We start from the raw sequence: 22,424 nt of genomic DNA, 5'->3' as shown, positions 1-22,424 counted from the left end.
ACAGCAACAGGCAAGAAGCAAATTGAGAGCATCCAAAAAGCGAGGCAAAGCAAACTCAGTCTTGTGGTGTTAAAGAACAAAAATTGGGGTTTGTGATTCACAAATGGGGTGACACATCTGATCCTCAGTTGGCCACCCTGGAAGATTATTCTTCAGGACTATGGTGAAAGAAAGGTAAGCTGAACTTTAAAAGTGCTACAACCTAGGTTCAAGTCACTTTGATCTTTGATTGTAATGAGATGGTCTGCCTCTCTGCTGCCCAACAGAAAATAGGGTGAATCCTCTCTGGAAGGAGAACACATTATCCAGACCCTCTATATTTGTCCACACAAATGTTTGCCATTCAATCCAATATCACCCAGCATATCAAAAAACACAATCACAAGAAAAATTAGTAAAAACAGACAAGCAATAAAGTCTGTCTCCATTTTCAAAGCCTCATAGAGTCCCATAATAGTTCACTTAAACATGTCTAACTTCAATAAAATAAAACATGGCACATTCCAGTCATCAGTCAGACAATAAGGGTGAACTGTAATGAACAGTCCTAGTCTATTTTGAATGTTTGCTGGGCCAGGCACGGTGGCTCATGCCTGTAATCCCAGCACTTTGGGAGGCCAAGGAGGGCAGATCACAAAGTCAGGAGTTTGAGACCAGCCTGGCCAACATAGTAAAACCCCATCTCTACTAAAAATACAAAAATTAGCTGGGCCTGGTGGAGGGTGCCTGTAATCCAAGCTACTTGGGAGGCTGAGGCAGGAGAATTGCTTGAACTCGGGAGGCGGAGGTTGCAGTGAGCAGAGATTGAGCCGCTGCACTCCAGCCCAGGTGACAGTGCGAGACTCCATCTCAAAAAAAAAAAGAATGTTTGCTGACAGTTTTTAAGTCAGTCCTACCCTTACCCCATTTCCCTTTTGTCCCCAAAATGGGCTAACTGATAAGAGGGGCCACCTTTTTATTGCTATTGGGAAATACAAACCACTCAAGTCCTGGCTATCACATAGAAATCCGGATCCCAGCCACATGCCCTAACATGATAAAAACTAAACCCACTTATTCTTCTCTTTGTTTGAATCATTATGAACTGGCATGGTTGCCTGCTCTGCTGTCCCTGAAGTCCCATTACATGAGCAATAAACCTTTCTAGACCCTCTTGGTGGGTGTGTTGCATCATCAATATTAACATCCCAGTGGATTTTGGATGTGTTGGGGGCTGCCATCTGTGGAGCTGCCCCAAAACAAAAATAAAATTGATCCAAACATTGGAGTTCTTTGACTTAGGCTTTTGAAATAACTGTGATTAATACTTTTTTAAAGGAGATGACCTGATAATATTTTACTAGAGAGTTGGAGTCCCTTTAAAAAAGAATCAACTAGAAATTAAAAAAAAAATTGAACTCAATATATAAGTTTTAAGTATATTGGACACACATGGATAAGTGAACTTAAAATTAGGGCAGTAGAAAATAACCAGACTTAAGCATAGATTAGAGGGAACTTTATATCCTTAAATGAGTACAGCACTAAAATAAGAAAGACAAGAAATTAATGACATGATTATCCATTCCAATAAGTTAGAAAAGAAGAAGTAAGTTTTACTGGAAGAAAGCAGGAAAAAAAAAAGAACTATAAAGAAAGCAGAAGTAAATAAAATAGAATACAAACAAATCTATAAAGCTGAAAGCATATTTTTAAAATTGATAAACTATTTGCAAAACTAGAGAAAATACTAATTAGTTAAATGAGGAGTGGGGAAAAAAGAAACCGTACTGTAGATCCTTATACATCTAACAAAAAATACAAATGTATTATGGACAATTTTATGCCAGTAAATTAGAAAATTAAATGAAATGACAAATTCCTAGAAGGCAAATTAACAAAGCTGATCTTAAAAGAAATTAAAAAAACGTAAATAGTCATATGATTTTGAACCTTTCCACAAATAAATCCCCACACTCACACTGTTTTATCAGTGAATTCTACCAAACATTTAAAAAATAAATGAGGCTCATCTTACACATTCACTTCCAAAAAATAGAAAGAAGAAAAAATTTTCAATTCATTTTTTAAGGGAAAGCATAACTTTGATATCAATACCTCTGAAAGAGAATAAAGGAGATGAGAAAATCACCTCAACATCTGCAGAAAAAGCATTTGATACAATTCCATAGTTATTCATAGTTTTTTTAAAGTATTTTGGCAAATGGGTACTAGAACTAGCTTGACCTAATTAAAGTATCTGAAAGAAACATAGAGCAAAGAATATAATTAATGGTAAAGAAATGAAATTTCCCCACTGAGATCCAGAAATCACAAAAGTATTTATCACCACAATATTGTACTGTAGGTCCTAGCTAGCACTATAATGCAAGGAAAAAAAAAACAAACTATAAGTATTGAGAAAGAATAAATACACTTATATGGTTTGGCTGTGTTCCTATTCAATCTCACCTTGAGTTGTAATAATCTTCATGTGTCAAGGGCAGTGCCAGGTGGAGATAATTGAATCATGGAGGTCGTTTTCCCCATACTGTTCTCCTGGTAGTGAATAAGTCTCATGAGATCTGATGGTTTTATAAAGGGGACTTCCCCTGTGCAAGTTCTCTTGCCTGTTGCCATGTAAGATGTGTCTTTCCTCCTCCTTTGCCTTCCGCCATGATTGTGAGGCCTTCCCACATATGTGTAACTGTGAGTCAATTAAACTTCTTTCATTTATAAATTACCCAGTCTTGCATATGATATGTCTTTATTAGCAGCATGAGAACAGACTAATACAACAGTAATAATTTGCAGGCACATGACTACGTACATAGAAAATCCAAAAGGAAATTGTCAAAATTTTAGAATTAGTAACTGAATTTATCAAGTTCAATGGATATAAAATCAATATACAAACCAACTTTTTCATATTACAGACACAGAAACTAAGAAAAGTGCCCATATCCACATACTTTTCAAAACTAGAAAAAGGCTAACACTCAGCTCAGTGGTTCAAGTTTGGGGTTTTTTTTCTGTATATATGCAAACTCGTAGATTTCAGTTACTCCCTAGTCAAACAGAGGCCAGACCACACACTAGCCCCTGTATCTCCTAGGCATCAAGACATTAAAATGCTGCTGGCCACAGTGACCATCCATGGGAAATGAAGGGAATACCTGATGGAGGCAAAGTGCGGTTTTCTGAAATGTGGAGCTGCAAGTAATCTAAGCTTTCAGCTCTGTCACAAGTTGAGGATCAAGAATCACATCTAGTGAACAGATTTACCTACAACGGAACCTAAAGACAGAATAAGGGGAAAGGGTGGATGTGTCCAGGGCCTGTCACAGGAGAAAGGAGAGTGAGTGGAAAAAGCTGGGTCTTTGGCCCCAGTCTCATATTTACACAAGATATTAAGTTTGAAATTCAAATATGTCTTGCAAATAAAGTAAAGGCACTAATAGGACTGAAAGTAGATGTTTATCACACAACTTCAAATCCATGTCCCATTCTTCATCCACAGTGTCTACAACACACCATCAATTAATATTTTTGGTGAACTCTGCAGTTATCTAGTAAATATTGTAATTATATAGATGGGATGGTATATTTATATGCTAACATTATTTTATTACATGTGAATATTTAAAGCTTTGTAGCACCCATCAGCATTATTTTTTTTTCCTCCTCCTCTTTCTTCCCTTCCTTCTGTACCCATATCCTCCTCCTTCTCTGCCTTCCCCTTCTCAAAACATGAAAGTGATCAGAGCTTCCAAGGTCAACCTTGGAAAGACTCTGGATCCCTAAATAGCTAAGTGAACTCTCCGAGCATGTAGGTGGAATGTGAAGGGTGATAGAAGCCTTGCCTGATATGAGAGAACAGAGCCAGAAAAACTGCTTTGATATTGTATTACCCTAGTTTTAGCTCTAGGCTGGTATTGTCTCAAGACATTGGGGTTACGGCAGGAAGTTCAAAGCTTCCATTATTGTGGCCAAGGCTTTTGCACATAGAACCTGCTGACTGCTGTCATGGATGATGGCTCAGCCTGTATCCTAGAGAAGCAGAGGCTTGACGTAGGACTTCCTGTTGGCTGGGTGTCTTCAGCCCGAGGCACCTGCAGTGCTGGATTAACCAAGGAGCAAACTAAGCAGGTGCTTAGCATGCAACTAAATCGAACACCACCCCCATCACCCACTCCAGGAAAAGCAGAGAGGATTTTACATTTAATGAACTTTCTGAGGATTTTAATTTTTCCATCCAAAAGAAAAAAAATGAACTTATTTTCCTTTCAGCTTGCATTTAAGTTTTCTGTCATTTTAAGTGATTTTATTTTATTATGAATTAAAGTGGGAATGCATTACAGTGGTGGTGGTGGTGGTGGTGGTGGTGGTGGTAGGATTAAGTGCTCAGAGCCTGTAAAAGTTTAACCTGGCCCTAATAACCATTCCCTAAATTTTCCAGGATCCATCCTCATCCCTCCTGGGCTCTTGTTCTCTAGCACACATATTTCTTGTGTAACATCTCTATTTTCTATTGTATTTAGCCCCACATCACTAATCCTACCTTTGCCAGGCTGTTCGTTTTCAGCTCCTAAATTTAGGCAGCCTAATTATCATTTACTTTGTACGATTTTTTTTCAATATTACCCAGTAAAATTTTGCATTTATAAAGCAACTCCTACAGATTCCTCTAACTCATAAAATATACTTACAATGCTTAACTTACCCTAGTACTGCCCCAAGATCTTCCACCAAAAGTTCAAACATCTCCTTGGGGGAGTTGGGTTTTTTTTTTTTTTTTCCACAAGTTCCCAGTGTGGACGGCATCTAGGCACCACTGGGTGGAGTGGACAGAGGTTTGAGGCGGGAAAAAAAGGAGATGTGTCCTAGGCCTCCATTCAGAAATTTTAATTTACTCCCTCAAATCAAAGCTGGTATTCAGCACTCTAGAGTGTCCCTTCTACTTCTTTTGTTTCAGTTCCTGCTTGTTGTTCAGGAAAAATCGCAGATATGTTTCAGAGCATGCTTAGAATTGTGAGATAGATAAAAGAAAGATGATTCGTAGCTCGATTCCTTCGAAAGGGGGTACAGTAATCAGAAAGTAAAGGAAAGAATGATTCCAGGACTTTATTTCTCCAAAAATACAATAGAGTAGCTCTCTAGTGAAATTCTAAGAACCATAGGCAGAGATTGAACCCATCGGTAAATTCTAGTCTTCAGGCCCCTCCACACTTACCTCTACCAGTTTGTTGGCATGCTCACGGAAAACTTGGGCATATTCTTTCACTTCCTTTTCATTTCCGCTCTTTGCAGCCTCAATGAGAACTAGCAAAGGAACATTGGTTTCCAAGAAAGAATCAGATATGTGATCCATCACTGCTTTCCGAAGCTACAGTTGAAACAAGAACAAAAAATGACATACAATTAAGAAATAGTAGAATTGTCCATTTTTTTTCTAAACTGTTTTTGAGCTCTCATTACCCATGGAGATAATATTCATATTTTCTTTTTAAAATTTTCCCAGTGCTTATATTATTAAAGGAAAACCAATGACTGATGGAAGCATGTGAATTAAACATATTATATGTCAACTTGAAAGTTACATAAATGGCCTGTTGCTCAATACACTATGGGTCCTCTCCCATCAAAGGTCTTCTCTCATCCTTCATTGACCCAAACCTTCTGCATATTTTGAATCACGACACAGTTGAAGAATTCAGGCTCTTTGAAAAGGAAAAATCTAGGCATCAACCAACAAGTCGGGAGAACTTTGGATAAAGATCTAAACTTTGAAACCAACCCTGAAACTTGGCCACTGTGCAGTCTCCTGCCCATTCTAGATCCATTGTTTGTGTTAGATAGAAGCAGAAACATGAAACATCTAACAATCTCAAAACTGTTTGTGCCCAGGTGCTATGATGACATAGTTGCTATGTTCCCGAAATACTTATAATTATTCTTCAAGATAAATGAGAATAAACAAGCCCAAATCTTCTAACAATACATAATTACACATCATTCCCACATTGTTAAAATAGAAAACAGGGCAGCTGCATGAAAATAAAATGAAACTGTCCCTGAAAAATCACCTTGGTGCTGTTTTGTTCATAATTATCTGAATGTATATGGGATATACATAAAAATAAACAGAAGAGAAGATGATAAACACTCTGCATGTTTTCCAAACAAATATACCTATCTAGGAGCATTCAAGTGAATCTCTTGATAGGATGACACACACAAGTTCATTATTGGTCAGAACAAGGAAAATTAAGGACAAATCTCAATTCCTTTTTGCACTAATTACCATAAGGTATGCAATGAAAGTATGTATAACTTACTTTGGTTTAACTCGGAATTGTGTTTGACTTTTTACCATATAAAATGTAATAAAGTCTATGTAAAGTTAACATCTCCCACATACTTATTTGACAAAGTGTATTAAATTACTGCCTGGGATAATGTTGGTTATTGGTGAGCTCATGTATAATGCGTCATTTACTCAGCTAAAATATTTGCATATTATATCATTTCATTCCTATTACACACTATGAGATAGGAATGATTCTTATACTAGTTCTTCAAATGAAGAAGCTGGGACTTTAAAAAGTTAAATAACTTGTCTGCAATCATGAGTTAACAAATGGCAGTGCCTAGGGTAAGAAGGTCTGAAGGAGATCCCACAGTGAACACTTGAAACTGACCTGCCATGGCTCTCTTCCAGAACAGGCCCACAATGGAGGAGAAAATATTTAGAGTGGAATCAAAATTGAACTTGACAGGGACAACAGAGATAAAAGAAAGAGAAGGTTGAGATAAAGTAGGGGAGATAAGAAGATTCAGGTTATCTCAACAATTAGACAAACATTTTTTAATACCACACAAAAATAACAGAAGTGAGAGCTCTGGGAAGCTTGAAAAGCTGTCTGCATCAAGCCTCTTTCTAAGCCTTCAGGAAGATAATGTTCACAAAAATGAGCAACTTAAAATTATCAAGGCCAAATCTTATCCAAAGTTATAAGAAAAATTACATTAAGAAATATAATATCATCATCCCTAGGCACATTGAAAACATGCCAGAAAGATATACTTGTAAAATAGATTAAAACTGCAACCTACCATTTCAAATAAATTAAAAACATCACAAAAATAATATAAAATATGGAAGAACATGATAAATAAGAAAAACTAAGGAATTAGGTCATGAAACTCAAGAAAGAATTATAAATAAAAGAAAATCATTTGAAAAAGACTAAGAATGAATAAACACCACACCAAATGCCATAAGACAAATAAAATAAGGAAAAGTTTTAAATCCAAAAAATATTTTTTAAAGAGCTAAAAAACCATTTTAGAAAATGTGACAAATATTGAAGATAGGCAAAGAAAAGTCAATACAGGGCTACCAGGGGGTTCATGAAAAAAGAAAATCAAAACAAGAAAACAGAATGAATACCAAAAATTGTAATCAATGAAAACTTTCCAGAATATACGTATGTATTAAAACATATCCTAATACTGTATATTTTTAAATTGCTGATAAGGTGGGTTTTTAGTGTTCTCACCAAAAAAAAAGTATGTAAGGTGATGAATATGTTAGCTTAATTTAATCATTCATAATATATACATATATCAAAGTATCACATTGTACTCCACAAACATATATATGTTAATGAAAAATAAAAAATTTAAAATTAAACAAATAACCTACAATCTGAAATAATGTATCATGTACCTGAGAAGACTGACCCATAATTATCAACCAAGATATTTTCCAGTAAAATGACTGAATTCTAAAGAAAAATGAGGGGGAAAAAAACTGCATTTCAGCAAATATAGCATATGATTTATACAGGAAAAAATAGATTATCACCAGACTTTTTAATAGTAAAGACTTATGCCAAAGGAAAATATTGTCTTTAAGATACTCAAGGAAGCAGAATGTAAACTAAGAATTTTATAACCAGCAAAACTGACTTTCAAGGATATAAGGCATAGAAAATCAGATAAAAATGCAAGAACTCAGATATTGTTCTCATGACCCTTTCTTATCTAGTTATTTTAAGAATTAAAATAACTAGGAAAATATTAACATAAAAAGTGATAGAATATAGTATAAATGTTTATATACTCTGACAATAAAGACATATTACAACATTGTAAAAAGGGGACGACAAAGGGAATAGAAAATACCAAAATATTTTAAGTATTTTATGTGATTTTAATTATAGAGGAAGTATAAATATTATTATTCCAACATTACTATGTTTAAAGGTAGAATAAAGCAAATTATTAACTGAAATTTAAATTCATCATTTCCTATGTCCTTGCTAACCAGGAGTGTTGGTGGGGAAGAAAGTAGTTAAAGAAAAATTCTCCAATGCTAGATCTGAATTAAAATGTCAGTAGAAACACAAAGGATTTGATTCAGCTTTATTGAGGTATAACTGACAAATAAAATTGTATATATTTGAAGTGTATAACATGATTTGCTAAACATACATTTTTTATAAACATATATATTGTGAAATGATTACCACAATTGAGTTAATTAACATATACATTCCCTCATATAGCTACCTTTTTTTTCTTTATTGGTGAGAACACTTAAGATCTACTCTCTTAGCAAATTTCAAGCATACAGCACAGCATTTTTGATAGTCATCATGGTGTATACTAGATTCTCATAGCTTATTCACTGTAAACTTAAAGTTTATAACCTTGACCTGCATTTCCCATTTCACCACCCCCACCTCCAGCTCCTAGCAACCACTGGCTTACTTTTTGTTTCTGTGAGTTCCACCTCTTGTTTGTTTTTAGGTTCCATAGATAAGTGATGCCATAGAGTACTTGTCTTTCTCTGTCTGGCTTATTTCACTAAGCACAATGCCCTCCAAGTCCATCTATGTTGTCACATATAAAAGATTTCTATTTTTATATGGTTAATAATATTCCATTGTGTATATATCTATTTATCTGTCTATTACATTTTTTATCCATTTATCTGTCAGTGGACACTTGGTTGATTCCATGTCTTGGCTATCATAAATAATGCTGCAATAAACATGGGGGTGCAGCTATCTCTTCGAGATATTGATTTATTTCCATCAGATTCTACCCAGAAGTGGGATTGTTAGATAATATGGTAGTTCTAGTTTTAATTTTTTGAGGCACCTTCATACTGTTTTCTATGATTATACTAATTTACATTCCCACAAACAACGTTCAAAGCTTTCCTTTCTCCATAACCTTGCCAACGTTTGAAAACATGAGATTTTAAATTGAAAACATATGCACACTTGCAAACACTTTCTCAGTTCTGTCTAATGAAAAAGGCTGAAAATAATGGCTAGCCTAGTAGTTATGAACAACTTGAAACAAAATTTTACACTACAAAAAAAGAAAAAAAAAAAAAAAACAGAGCTTCATGGAGAAAGGGCTGATTCCAGGCACCCTGAGGCCAGGAGTGTACAAATAAGCTTGAAATATCTTGTCATGCCAGGTAGCAAAGAACTATCAAAGACTCCCAGGGGCATGCCAGAATAATAGGAGACTCCCACTGGCCAAAGATAGAGATGCTCTGAGTTGAAGATAAAAGACACTCCCTGCCTCTCAATTAACTTAGGCCCTTGCATACATGAAGGAGAACTGCCTAGTGTTCTGTTACTGACCCAGTATTGTACATTATTAAGAAATGTAATTCTGTTTTTCGGAGCCTTTGTACATTTTGAAGTTTATTAGCTACAGTATTTGGCCTGCCCTAATTTAACCTGGAAATAGAATTTTTATTTTCCTACAAACTCTGCCTTCCCTTACTTAGATCCTTTCTACCTGAAGTGTGGGCCTCTGGCCAGTACCACTGCCATTTCCTGGGAGCTTATTAGAAATGCAAAACCAAGGCCCCATCCAGGCCTGCTTTTAACCAGAATCTGCATTTTAATAAGATGCCTAGGTGATTATTCCACAGTATAAAGTTTGAGGAATGCCTCCCTAGAAGACCTATTGTCAAGTTCTTAGTCTCAAGCATTGGAAACTAATTCTAGCTGATTTAAGCAGAAAGATTGACCTGTCAGTTCACAAAATGGGCAAAATTCAGAAATGTTAAGACACGCTGTGTCTTTGTGACAATAGGCTTTGATTCAAAATATTAGGCAGACCTGATTTTCATCTGGGTGAAACGGAGACCAGAACTCTGGGTCATACGTCCTCACCTAGTTGCAAGAGTACAGGAGGTAGTAGCCGGGAGGAAAGTTTCTTTGAAAACAAGTGTTTTGGCCATTTAAGCCTCTTATACAAAGATTCATAACATGAGGAATTTTCTGAACACAGAAAAGGAACTCAGATACTGACCCGAAAACAAAAAAGTGGCCAGCAAGGAAAATATCTGGCAGAAAACTAATTCAGGGATTCAAGCATGAGTGGAAGTGGAAAATAGAGATACATTTATAAGAAATAATTAAAAGGTGAAGAGTTGTTTATAAGGAACAAGATCAAAAGCTATGAACTAGGACTGGAATGGCAAGTATGCTACAACTGTTCCTTTCTATGCCCACACCAGACATGATTAATCAATTGCTGCATTCTTTTATGCTGAGCTCAAATACTACTTTATAATCCTTTTCAACACAGTGCTCCAAGTAGCTACTACTAATCAATCGTGTTTCTCCTTCAGGATGAAAGCTTTCTTTCTTTGCTAAACCTTCCCTGCAACTGAAGCCTTCTGCATGCCAATCTTTAGGCAGAACTGGCTATGTGTCTGAGCAACCCAATGCCATCTTGATTTTCAGAAATAAAAGTTAACACCCAAGTGGAGGCTGGGTGGATGATGTTTAATAAATGGCTGAACATTTAACATCTACCCTGTCATTTAGATAAATGTATACAAAAATCTTCTTAAGAATAATAGTGTTAACCTCTTCATTACAATGATATAAGAAATACCAGCCAAGGTCAAAACTGGGGTTAGAGGGTGATTTCAAATAGGCTCAAAAAATCTGAAGCCTTAAATCTTTCCATGAATGTGGCTGCTCCAGGCTCTACACGATTACTGACATGTTCTGCCATATTTCCTTAAGCTGTGTGGTATAATTGTTATTAAAAATGTAAAATCAAAGCAACAAAGTGACTGAACCAGGAGCCATCCAGCCTAGGGGGCTTGACAAGTATTGAGCTTCGTTAAGTCCGGCAAAGTTTAGCCAGTCAGAAGGTCAATTAGGGTAATCAGTCAGTGCTATAATCTATCCAAAGCCACTTTAATAAGCCGAGGTGCCATCAATGCACACTCCACTGGTAATGAAGGCACTCTTCATCGTTCAGGTTGGGGTGGGAGCAGGTAGGGGGAGGAGAGGCATATCTATAAAGCCTGCGGAAGACATTTAAAGAATAATCATGGTTCTTGCTTTATTTAGTTTTCCTTATAAGAGAAATACAAAATTCTCTGGTCATTATCTTGATGAAACCAACTGTCTTTCATGAAGCAAAATCATTTTAATTGGGATACTAGCATCTCTTTTTAATGGAACCAATTACCTCTATCAGGCCCTGTGCTTTTCCCTACCCATCTCATTCATTGTCCACCAAATTAATTCAGGTCTGCTGGATCAATTAAAAGTACAACTGTCATCGTTAGCAACACTTATACTGGAGCCAGATCAACAGCCAGATCAACATATGTGCCCTTAGATTTTTTTCTCTATGAGTGATGATAGTCAGTATAAAAATTAGGAACATGTCTCACTGATGGAATAGATAATTGTAGTAGATTTGTTGCATGAATAACCATATTCTTCTATCTTCTTCTATCCATACCATTGCCATGTAACTCTGTAGTTCCTGCCCTCTATGACTCTGGGCTTGGCCATGTGTCATGTTTAGGGCCAATGGATGTTGGCCACCATGATGCATGTGGACATTTGAAAGGCTCATTCAACATTAGGTGGGCTTGGTCTTGTTCTCTGCCATCCCCATGAGAAGGACACGTCCAGGCTAGACTGCCTGTCCCAGGAAAAGGGTAACAAACCTACTGACCAGGACTGAGTCACCTCAGTCATCGCTCTCAAGGCCATCCTAGATCCATTAAGAGCAACAGAACCCAGACACAGGAGAAGGCCGGGCCAAGATGACCACCTCAGACCAGTGAGCTACAAATGCTATTGCTGTATGCCCCTGAGGTACCGTTATAATACACTCTTGTGACAATAGATAGCTGATAAGATGTCATACATAGAATAAGTTTTCATGGTCACCAAATCACCTTTTGGTGAATTGGGAGAGACATCTTGAAAATAAATTTCTGATCAATTAGTGGACTAGTTTGTTGCCATTTCAATTCATTTCTTTGGCCAAATGCACTGAAATAACAGTAGTCTACTCCTCATGTTTCATTATATAGCCATGGGCTGTGTGTAAGAAAATCACAGCTGTAATTTATTATTTTTATAGATTAAAGAAGTGCTTTACTTAAAAAGTTATAACAAAGAGACAAGTCATGGGGACTAGGACAGGGCAGGGTTGATCGGGGCTTTTCCTGAAGGACAGTAACAGGTACTTAGCTCCTTCTGTTGACTTCATTTTCTGCCCCAGTGCACACAAGTCAGTGTCAAATTCCTCCTTTACCTCCACGATATGCAAGAGCACTTGCCTTTACGAGAAGAGACAGTGAAAAGCTGCCTCAGGGTCCCAAGGAGTGCTGGGATCATTGTGGATCTCCAGATGGCTTAATCCAGCAGGTGCGGCACCTTGACGTGGTGCTGTTAAAAATGTTAGCAGAAAATGGAGCCCATGGCTGCTGGATGCAGTATAAGAAAGCAAAGGAGAGGCTAGTGGAAGGGAGAGTATATGCAAAAGACAGAAGCAACTGCAGCAGTGAGATGAGGAGAGGTGGCGAGAGCAGAAAAGCATTGGGGAAAATTAATATTTCATAATAACGATCTTCATTTAGTGCTTATTTTGTGCCAGATACTGTTCTAAAAAATTAGAATAACTTGTTTATTTCTCTCAAAAATCACTGGCTACTATTTTATTCATTTTATAGATGAGGAGACTGAGACAATAGAATTAAGTCACTTGTCTACATTCACAAAGCTAACAGATGGCAGTGGCAGGATTTGAACCAATATTGCTTGGCCCCAGACTACATGCTTTTAAATACTAACATACACAAGCTGTCATATGTCTACTTTGTGCCAGCTTTGTGTACATTATTGACCAAAAGCAATGGTATATATGATGACAGCAGCAAACATTCCAGGAACAAATGTGATTCCTGAACGAATAAAGTATATATACAAGGGATTCTGAAAGCTCCCCTCTTCCCCACCCATGATATAGTAAGACCAAAAAGAAGAAGAGCCCCTGTGGAGAGGATAAAAGAAGAGACCCCATGGCAGATGGACACCATAAGAGGGAATCAGTGATCCTACCAGAGGTAGAAGTGATGCCGAGTCCTAATGAATCCCTACTCTGGGAGTAGAAAGAGACCTGCTCGATACTCACTATGAGACTCTCACTTTCTGGGGGTTTAGGGATCTGGAAAAAAAATGGAGAACTTGTGGTCTAAGATATGCCTACTTCAACAATGTATTTGATGAATTATACTTGCTCTAATATAACCATTTTCTTATAACTCTTAATGATCAAAATGTTTTAAAATAGTAAACTGTAAGATGCTAAATAAAGTGTGTTTCTTAGGATTCTAACTGGGTTCAAGCCAAGGGACAAGAGACTTCTCCCAGAAAGACTGGTATCCATTTTTCACACTTTGATATGGTAATTATGGTTTATATGGAAATCCATAAGCCAGGTGGTGGCAGAGGTGAGACTTACTATAGAGAAATCTTTGAAAGCTGCAAATGCAGCTTGGTACTGTGACAATCTAGCATTCTAATTTGCATTCTCACTCTTAAGAGTATTAGGATCAAAACTTCTTCTTAAATATATCTTTCCTATAGTCTATAAACACAGGCATATCCAAAAGTGGTAGCCAGAATCCTCAGCAGCCAGGACCAGGGACATCTTGAACTTGGTATCAGCTAGCAAGTGCAGAAACTCATAAATACTGCCTTCATTAGCTCATGGGCCCTGTGATTTGTGTCTCTGATGAGCAGGGGCACATTTTTTTGACCCCTCCAGTAAACAAGCAATGTAATTCCTCTGTAAATTGACTACTAGAATGGTTTAAATGTCCTTGCCTACAAGCTGAAAGGCATAGTTAACACTTTTTACATAAGCTAGAAGACCAAAATTTAGCTATCAATCAACCAGGGCAGAAAGGAATGACTTGACAAAATCGTTAGTTAAGTCTGACAGGAGTCAAGAACACAAGACTTTCTTCCAATGGTTTAAATGTATGTGTGACAAAGGAATATTAATTGCATAAGACAAGACATTTAAAGGTATTAGCTCAGCACTACCAGTCTATTTTACCCAATTAAGGCTATTCATCAATGTAAATAACTGCATTTTTCTTCAGCAAACCCAAAGGAATGCAGTCAATGGATCATACCTGCTCTAGCAATTCTTATTTCATGGGAGCACAGAGTCATGAAAGATTAGACACAGTTTAACTCACTAACTCAAAAAGAAAAACAAACTGTCTCAAAAATGACCAAAAGTGTCTACCTATTGGATGGGGTATGAGGACTGTATGCTGTATATTGAGCCACATCTAATACTGCAAAAGTATTTTGTACAAAGTCTAAAAACCTGCAACCATTTGATAAATATGAAACAGTTTCCTGCAAAAGACAATCCAAGAAAAAAAATGTCTCTCTCCAGTAAACTAGTTTTGCAGAAGCTCACACTTGCATAAGACTTTGAAGGCTGTGTGCCTCATTTTAATGTGCTCAATGAAAAACACCTCTGCAATTCCTTTTACTGGAGAAATATTCATTCTTGAAAAACTAAAAAAGGTCTCTTATTTGCCTTTAATTGTGAAATTCAAAATTCCTTTCTGATATCAAGAGAAATAATGGATCTATAAAGAAAAATCTACACAAATGCCACAGTTTTATTCAGGATATTTAAGTGTTACGCTAAAGAAATGAAACGAGAGTAAACGTACAAAAATATGATGGTACAGATACTGATGCAATTAGCTCGAAGGTGGCAGGAACCTTATTATAAGAGAAATAAGAAGTCCTCGGAAAGAAATTATGCTTTATCACTTACTTACTTTACTAAACTGTACTCAAGGGCCAGTGTTCAGTCATTTATTCCTTCCACTGGCATTTAAGTAGCTCTTGGTAGAAGAAGCACTGTTTTTGGCCAGGGATACAGAAAAAAACAAGACAAGCCATCTCCTCTCACTTTCTGCTGAAAACTCCTCCACTGTCTCAACTCCCAACTACTAACAAAGCTACAGTGATCAACATGACCTCATACATGGTTGATTGGCCTCATAAATGGTGCTTAGAGGTAAGCATGAGTTATTCCTGTCAAATGTATTGGAGGTTGGCCTAAACAACACTGTAAAAAAGTCTAATTTTTCTACATTTCTTTCACACCATATTGCACTTTATTTTTCTTACTTAAAGATTCCCTTAAGATTTCTCCACCCCTCCATCAGAACAGGCATTCTTTCAATTGCCTAATGTCTAACTTAGCCCAGAAGAGTTGGCATTTCAAAAGGGTGAAATTTTAGGTGGCAAGGGTAAAGGTGGAAAAGACATTTCCAGCATAACTACCTTGCTCAGATCTCTGAACCCAGACCAAAAAGCAGGTCAACTCTTCTGTGTATTTGGAAGTTCTACTCAGTTTCTGGCTGCTTATTTTAATAATAATCCTGTGCGTGTCCTGTTTTTATAGCTTGCAGAGAACTCTCCTAGACATTGTTTCATTTGACCTTCCTTACAATGTCATGGTGTGGGTGAAGGGTGCAGTTCGTAGGGTGAGCATCATTATTTGTGTTGTTTAGATGAGGAAAGGGAGGATCCTCTGGTTGCATATAGAAAATGCCAGAGTCAGGTGTTTGGGTTCCAATAATAGTGCCATTTTACTTAAGATCTATGTGTTTATGGACCTGGCTGTTGAAGTCCACAAATCCTAACTGGACAAAGGTCACTTTTCTTTCAATTCTTCACTCCCACCCCTAGTCAATTACTTACTCCCAGCCTTATGTCCCATCCACCATTGCTTGCTCCAAAGGGAGATCTAAGATCAGATGCCTGGATGTTTTATTCTGAGTATCTAATATCTGCCATTGATTAACTGGTGGTGAATAGGCACAAGCTTCTTGAATCCAGTGTGAAAGAGTCAAAAGCTGCATCAGTAACAGAATAACCTTACCCTACCAAGGACTTTTAGGAAGCTTGTAATATGCCCCAAAAATGATTTAATCCCCTCACAATTTAATTGGTAATTGGGAAAGACAATTACTGAATGGATGGATTTGATGGCAGGCTAAGAGCAGAAGCCTATAAAAAATGTGTGGTTAAAGAGCATGAAGCAAGACACAGAGACGAGCTCTCAAAAACTATTATTTCTTTCTAATGGGGTCAATTCTACACACCTGTTACGGTGTGGTAGGATTGGTACCAGGTAGAGTCACCTGGCCTGTACTTCCACATGTCATGCATTCCACATTACAGCACAAGTCCTGTGGGTCTTAGAAGAACGTCTATTATAAATATAAGCACCCGGGGAGGATCCCAGATAAAACTCACTACTTCTCACTCTAGGTATGAGTGAAACCTCAGTTCCCTTGAGTGGGATGGGTAACTTGGGGGAATAAGATACTGTTGAGTGAGGAAGGGAGAATGATGAGCACTTACTTCTTGGTGCAGATGTCACTGATAAATGTACTTCTGAAGTTTCTTGCCATTTGTGGTCAGTAAAGGGCTCAACACATTTTCTAAAACAGAAAACCATTTACCACACTCCCCTGTTTTACTCCAGTTACGGATAATGGTGTACCTCCAAGCTACCTTCTCTCTCCAAAGTTCTGCTGCCATATGCAATACTTTTCACTTCCTGTCTTTAACTATTGCACAGCCTTGCATTTCCAACAGCTGCTGAATTTTTCCCTAGAGGTACTTCATTTCAGATAGAAGCCCAATGATTACTCCACATTCCCAACTTTGTGGAAATCCTATAAAATGACTGGTGCTGTCGCTATTTAAGGGAAACGTAGTTGGATTCAAAGTCCTTTAGCTTTTCAGGGAATTCAGGTGCTTACACCATATTTGCCTTATCTCAAGCTAGGTTTACTTTTAGAGCAGGGATTGGCAGACTCTTCCCTGTAAAGGGACAGGTAGTATAGATTTTGGCCTTTGTGAGCCAGTTAGTCTCTGTCATGACTACTCAAGTCTGCAGTTGTAGCACAAAAGCAGTCAATACAACATTATATAATCAGAGGGCTAAGTTTGGGACAGAGATAGTAATTGGCTGATGATGTCTGTTCTAGATGGTTTCATCAGTGGATTTTAGTCTTATATGCCTCTCACTCTATACATAAGTTTCTACTGCAATCTCTGGCTATTTCAAGCTCCATTTACCCACTGCTTACTTATAACCAAGCATCTGCTGTGTCCAGAAGCTACCTCCTTAAGAAGAGAACTGAGGAGGCTAACTGTGGCCTCTAAGAGCCCCCAGGTGATCAGTGTGACTGGTATTTGACCAAATGACTTTTGTTATTTCTTTGCCTCATAGTCTGCTAGAAAGCAAAGGTTATTCTAGTGGTCCCTAAGAAATTCCTTTTCTAATATAAGCTTTGAGGCAAGGAAGGAAGAGGCAAGTTACATGGAAGAGTAGAAGTTGTATCTAGTTGGGTTGGCTGGCCTGCTTAATGTAGGTGTTCTGACCTGGACTGGACCCTAAATCATGAGTTTCCTGCTGATTTGGCAACAGTATCACGGGTACTTCCACAGACTGCCCAAACACATAGAGAATGCACCCAGAGCAGCAGGCAAGCTGGTTGCTATGGCAACTTGTGACACAATGCCTACTTGATCAGTCACAAGTTATCCCCTTTCTTTTTTTTTTTTTTTTTTTTTTTTTGAGATGGAGTCTCTCTCTGTTGCCCAGGCTGGAGTGCAGTGGCGCGATCTTGGCTTACTGCAACCTCTGCCTCCTGAGGTTCAAGCGATTCTCCTGGCTCAGCCTCCTGAGTAGCTGGGACTACAGGCACCCACCACCATGCCTGGCTAATTTTTTGTATTTTTAGTAGGGACGGGGTTTCACCGTGTTAGTCAGGATGGTCTTGATCCCCTGACCTCGTGATCTGCCTGCCTCGGCCTCCCAAAGTGCTGGGATTACAGGTGTGAGCCACCGAGCCCAGCCATCCCCTTCCAACTAGTTAATTTGGTATCTATAGATACAGCCTCAGGGCCACATTGATCTAAGCTTTTGTATTTCAAAGGAGGGGCTGAAGGAAGTCTGCTCAGAGTCCATTAGTGCTGACTTCTCCCTGCCCTTGGAACTCAGCATCCTCCCGCTCCCATTTCTCTGGTTTCCCAGCCTTGCTCAAAGGTGCATTTTTTTTTTTTTTTTTGAAGAAGGAGTTTTGCTCTTGTCGCCCAGGCTGGAGTGCAGTGGCGTGATCTCGACTCACTGTAACCTCCACCTCCCGGGTTCAAGCGATTGTCCTGGGAATACAGGCGCAAGCCACCATGCCCAGCTAATTTTTGTATTTTTAGTAGAGATGGGGTTTCACCCTGTTGGCCAAGATGTTCTCGATCTCCTGACCTTGTGATCCACCCACCTTGGCCTCCCAAAGTGCTGGCATTACAGGCGTGAGCCACCGCGCGTGGCCCAAGGGTGCTTTTTCAGCTTTACAGTCACCCCCTTTAGAAAGTTGCAACTCATACTGTAGCTACTACTTGAGACCTGATCCTTGTTGAAATTGAAGGAATCAAATAAAAATCCAGAAGTCCTGCCCTTAACAGTTAAACAGGATTGATGCATTTGTGAAAAACTAAGAAATTATGGAAGGAAAGAGGATGGGTCTGGGACTGATTAATCACCCAAACTTCTGACATTTATGGTTGGATCAAAGAGAAAAATCCACTCGTATCCTCAAACTCCTCAGGACAAATGGTCCTCCTTTAATCCTGGAATGCTCAAGTTTAATCCATTCAACCGTTTCTCACTGAATACACCAGGCAAGTCTGCTAGTCTCCTGATATGCATTTAATCAGATATTCCCCCAGCTAAAATGAAAGTCCTTAACTTTTTTCCCTTACGATTAATCAGAATAATAATCATCAAAATCCTATTCACAGTTCAGTTTCTGGCATGGAGCTGGACACAGATATGAATGGCTTAAGGAAGAAAGAAATGGTGATTATATTAAACACGAAGCCTATTATTATAATTATTACAGAGAAACTCAGGTCTCTTTAATAATTGATATTTACCTTATGCTCTTCCCATTAAAGAATTTTAATAAAAGCTATAAACTAAGAGCAAAGTGTACCAACTTTAACAACCACAGTCATTAAAAGGACAGGCTTCAGAGTCAGCCCACTGGGGTTTTCTAACTTATGAGCTTTATATCAGCAAGAAATTTAATCTTATTATTGGGATTTCAATACTCTACTCTGAAAAAAAAATCTTTTTGATAGTAATATCTCTCTGAAGAATTGCAGGGATCGTCAGTAAAGAATCAAGTAAAGAATGGACACTAAAAAACTGTCAGTCTCAGTGGACAGCTTTACTTTTCTGACCTTCATACATAACCAGGTACAAACAGGAGTAATAGATCAGATGATCAAGATAGCTGATTATTTCAGTTATCTCAGTGACCAGAGACATGCCCAGTTCCTAAGCCTAAGCATTCTTAGCACTCATAGCTACGATAAGGCAAGGCAATTGTTGGTGAAGCCATGGCTTTGAATGCAATAATGTTTAATATTTGTAGGTCTCTGGAACTCTAAGTAGAGTTCTTTACTGAAGTTTTTATCTGGGGCTTACACATAGGAAGAGAAATCAGTTTTGCAGCACAAAATCAACATAATGGCTGATAATTACAAAATCACTGATCTTAACTCAATTTTCTAACAAGTAAAATTACCCAATAATTGTACCAACTGCTGTAACGAAGGAATTAGCTCCCATCTTTAAAGCTGAGGTAAACAAAAGGCATCTGAATATTCCTGAAGAAAGACCTCTTGCCCTGGGAAGACCTATAGTGTCCCTTCCAGCCCTAAGAAACTATGAACCCATGATTTCTGAATCAATAGCTCCTTTTCAAAGATAGTTGAGAAATAAGTCCACAAAATAGTACTATTTTTCCTCTCTCTCCTTTCCCCAACTCCTACCCATCTGCTCATTTTGGGGGTAACCAAAAATCATTAGACACATGTAACCACATACTTACTAGTCTGCTTTTAAAATAAGTGTTCAAAGAGATTGTAACCTTCTTCAAGTTAAGAAGATATGTGATTTCCCCCCCTCATTGGGGAACATTCTTTGTTGAGAGACTTACATATATTACTATTTTTTTCTCTATATAATGGGAAAATCAACAAATCCAGGAGCTGTGTTTTTTCGAAAAAATTAATAAAATCGACCACTAGCTAGACTAAAAAAGAACAAAATAGAGAAGAATCCAATAGACACAATAAAAAACGATAAAGGGGATATCACCACTGACCCCACAGAAATACAAACAACCATCAGAGAACACTATAAACACCTATGCAAATGAACTAGAAAATCTAGAAGAAATGGACAAATTCCTGGATACATACACCCCCATTTTGTGAGGCCAACATCATCCTGATACCAAAACCTAGCAGGGATATAATACAAAAAGAAAACTTCAGTCCAATATCCCTGATGACTATCGATGCAAAAAATCCTCAATAAAATACTGGCAAACCAAACAAAGTAGCACATTAAAAAGTTTATCCACTACCACCAAGTCAGCCTCATCCCCAGGTTGCAAGGCTGGTCCAACATACACAAATTAATAAATCTAATTCATCACATAAACAGAACTAAAGACAAACATCACATCACTCTCTCAATAGATGCAGGAAACGCCTTCAACAAAATTCAACATCCTTTCATGTTAAAAACTCCCAATAAACTAGGTATCGATGGAACATACCTCAAAATAATAACAGCCATTTATGGCAAACCTACAGTCAATAGCATACTAAATGGGAATTTTCCATACTCTAGTATGACAAAAATGCCTGTTCTGGGTACAGTTTCTTGAAATGTGGCACCACATGTGCATCAGTAAACATTATGTGTAGAGTAAATTAAACTGAGCCTTATAATTAGGCAGTAAGGAAACTGCTGTAGACCTGAAAGAGTAAATCAGCAGTATTAAAGTGTTCTCCATTTTCTCTAAAGCACTTCAGATGCCATAAAAAGCCCATGTCACTGTGATAAACATCAAGAAGAAATGCATTTTGAACAAGACAACCTAAAAGACAATAGCAATTCAAATAGGTCTTCAAACCTGGAGTCCAAGGTGTCATCTCATAAAATTTAAAAGCCAGCCCTTTTGTCACTACTGTGAAAGGAAAAAGAAAGCCATCTGACATTGAGACTTTGCTGGGGAACTTTCTCCTACAGCAGGTGCAATAAAGATTTTGATAGATAGAGGCTCTGGAGCAGAGCCAGGACTAACAAGAGGTTCATCCATGATGAAGAAAACAGTAACATTGTAAATACAGACAGAATCAGTATTGCTGATTTTTCTTTGGCTTCCAGCTTCAACAAGGCTCAACACTGCACTATCTTATTTATGATGATCCTGTCTTTATTTACAACGTTGATGTTTTGTTCATCATGGACTTCTGCATTATTTTTGATTTTTTAAAATGTTGCACACAATATTATTTATTTTGATGACTGAGCTTTTTGGTAGCCCCTAAAGTCTTGCACCTGAGGCTAGGCCTCACTTGCCTTACCCTTGTCCTGACCCTGCTCCAGAAAGTACAGATCTTTCCAAGCCCTACAATGAGAAGCAGTGAACAATCAGACCATTCACTTCTAACCTATGCCCAGAGGAGAGGAGCCTTGTGAAATAATAAGAAATATATAAATATATAGAATTATATAAATATATAATTTATATTAAGCATAATTTGTATATTATAAATTATATAAATATATAATATAGAAATATATAAATTGGCCATTGCCCCTGGTTCCTGGACCCCTCATTCAGACCTCTGCCCTGGTTCCTAAAACCCTTGTAGATAAGGGGTACTAAGAGAATCTTTTGTTCTAATATTTGGTCTTTAACCCCAGTAACTGACACAGAACTCTTAAAATCTTTGTAATTTCCTAGGTAGTAACATTGGAAACAGCTTCTAAAGCCACTGAAATTTCTTGGGTGACAGCATCTTTTATTCTAATGAGGCAATTTTTGATGGGCTCCTGGATAGCCCCAGGATCCAGGCTGTTTGCAAGGGAAACCAACCATGTGATTAGAAGGTGAGAACTTTCAGCCCCACCTGCCCCAACCTCCAGAGAGGTGAGAGAAGCTGAAA

General features: G+C 37.8%; 1 protein-coding gene across 17 annotated transcripts in view; it reads right to left on the bottom strand.

Annotated features, from left to right (window-relative positions):
- The window catches only part of CTNNA2 (catenin alpha 2), a 1,201,677-nt gene that overhangs the window by 226,172 nt on the left and 953,081 nt on the right, over positions 1-22,424 (bottom strand). For all 17 annotated transcript variants that reach the window (XR_009210118.1, XM_058429034.1, XM_058429035.1 and 14 more), the window contains one exon: positions 5,213-5,365. Coding sequence is in view for 16 of the 17 variants with exons in the window: in XM_058429034.1 (XP_058285017.1) it covers positions 5,213-5,365 (153 nt within the window). In the remaining variant the exon portion in view is untranslated. The remainder of the gene's footprint in view (positions 1-5,212; positions 5,366-22,424) is intronic.

Source organism: Hylobates moloch, unplaced genomic scaffold (genome assembly GCF_009828535.3).
Source record: "Hylobates moloch isolate HMO894 unplaced genomic scaffold, HMol_V3 SCAFFOLD_15, whole genome shotgun sequence".
Lineage (NCBI taxonomy): Eukaryota > Metazoa > Chordata > Mammalia > Primates > Hylobatidae > Hylobates > Hylobates moloch.
Note: the sequence above shows the minus strand (reverse complement) of the source record. Positions and strands in the feature narration are given on the sequence as shown.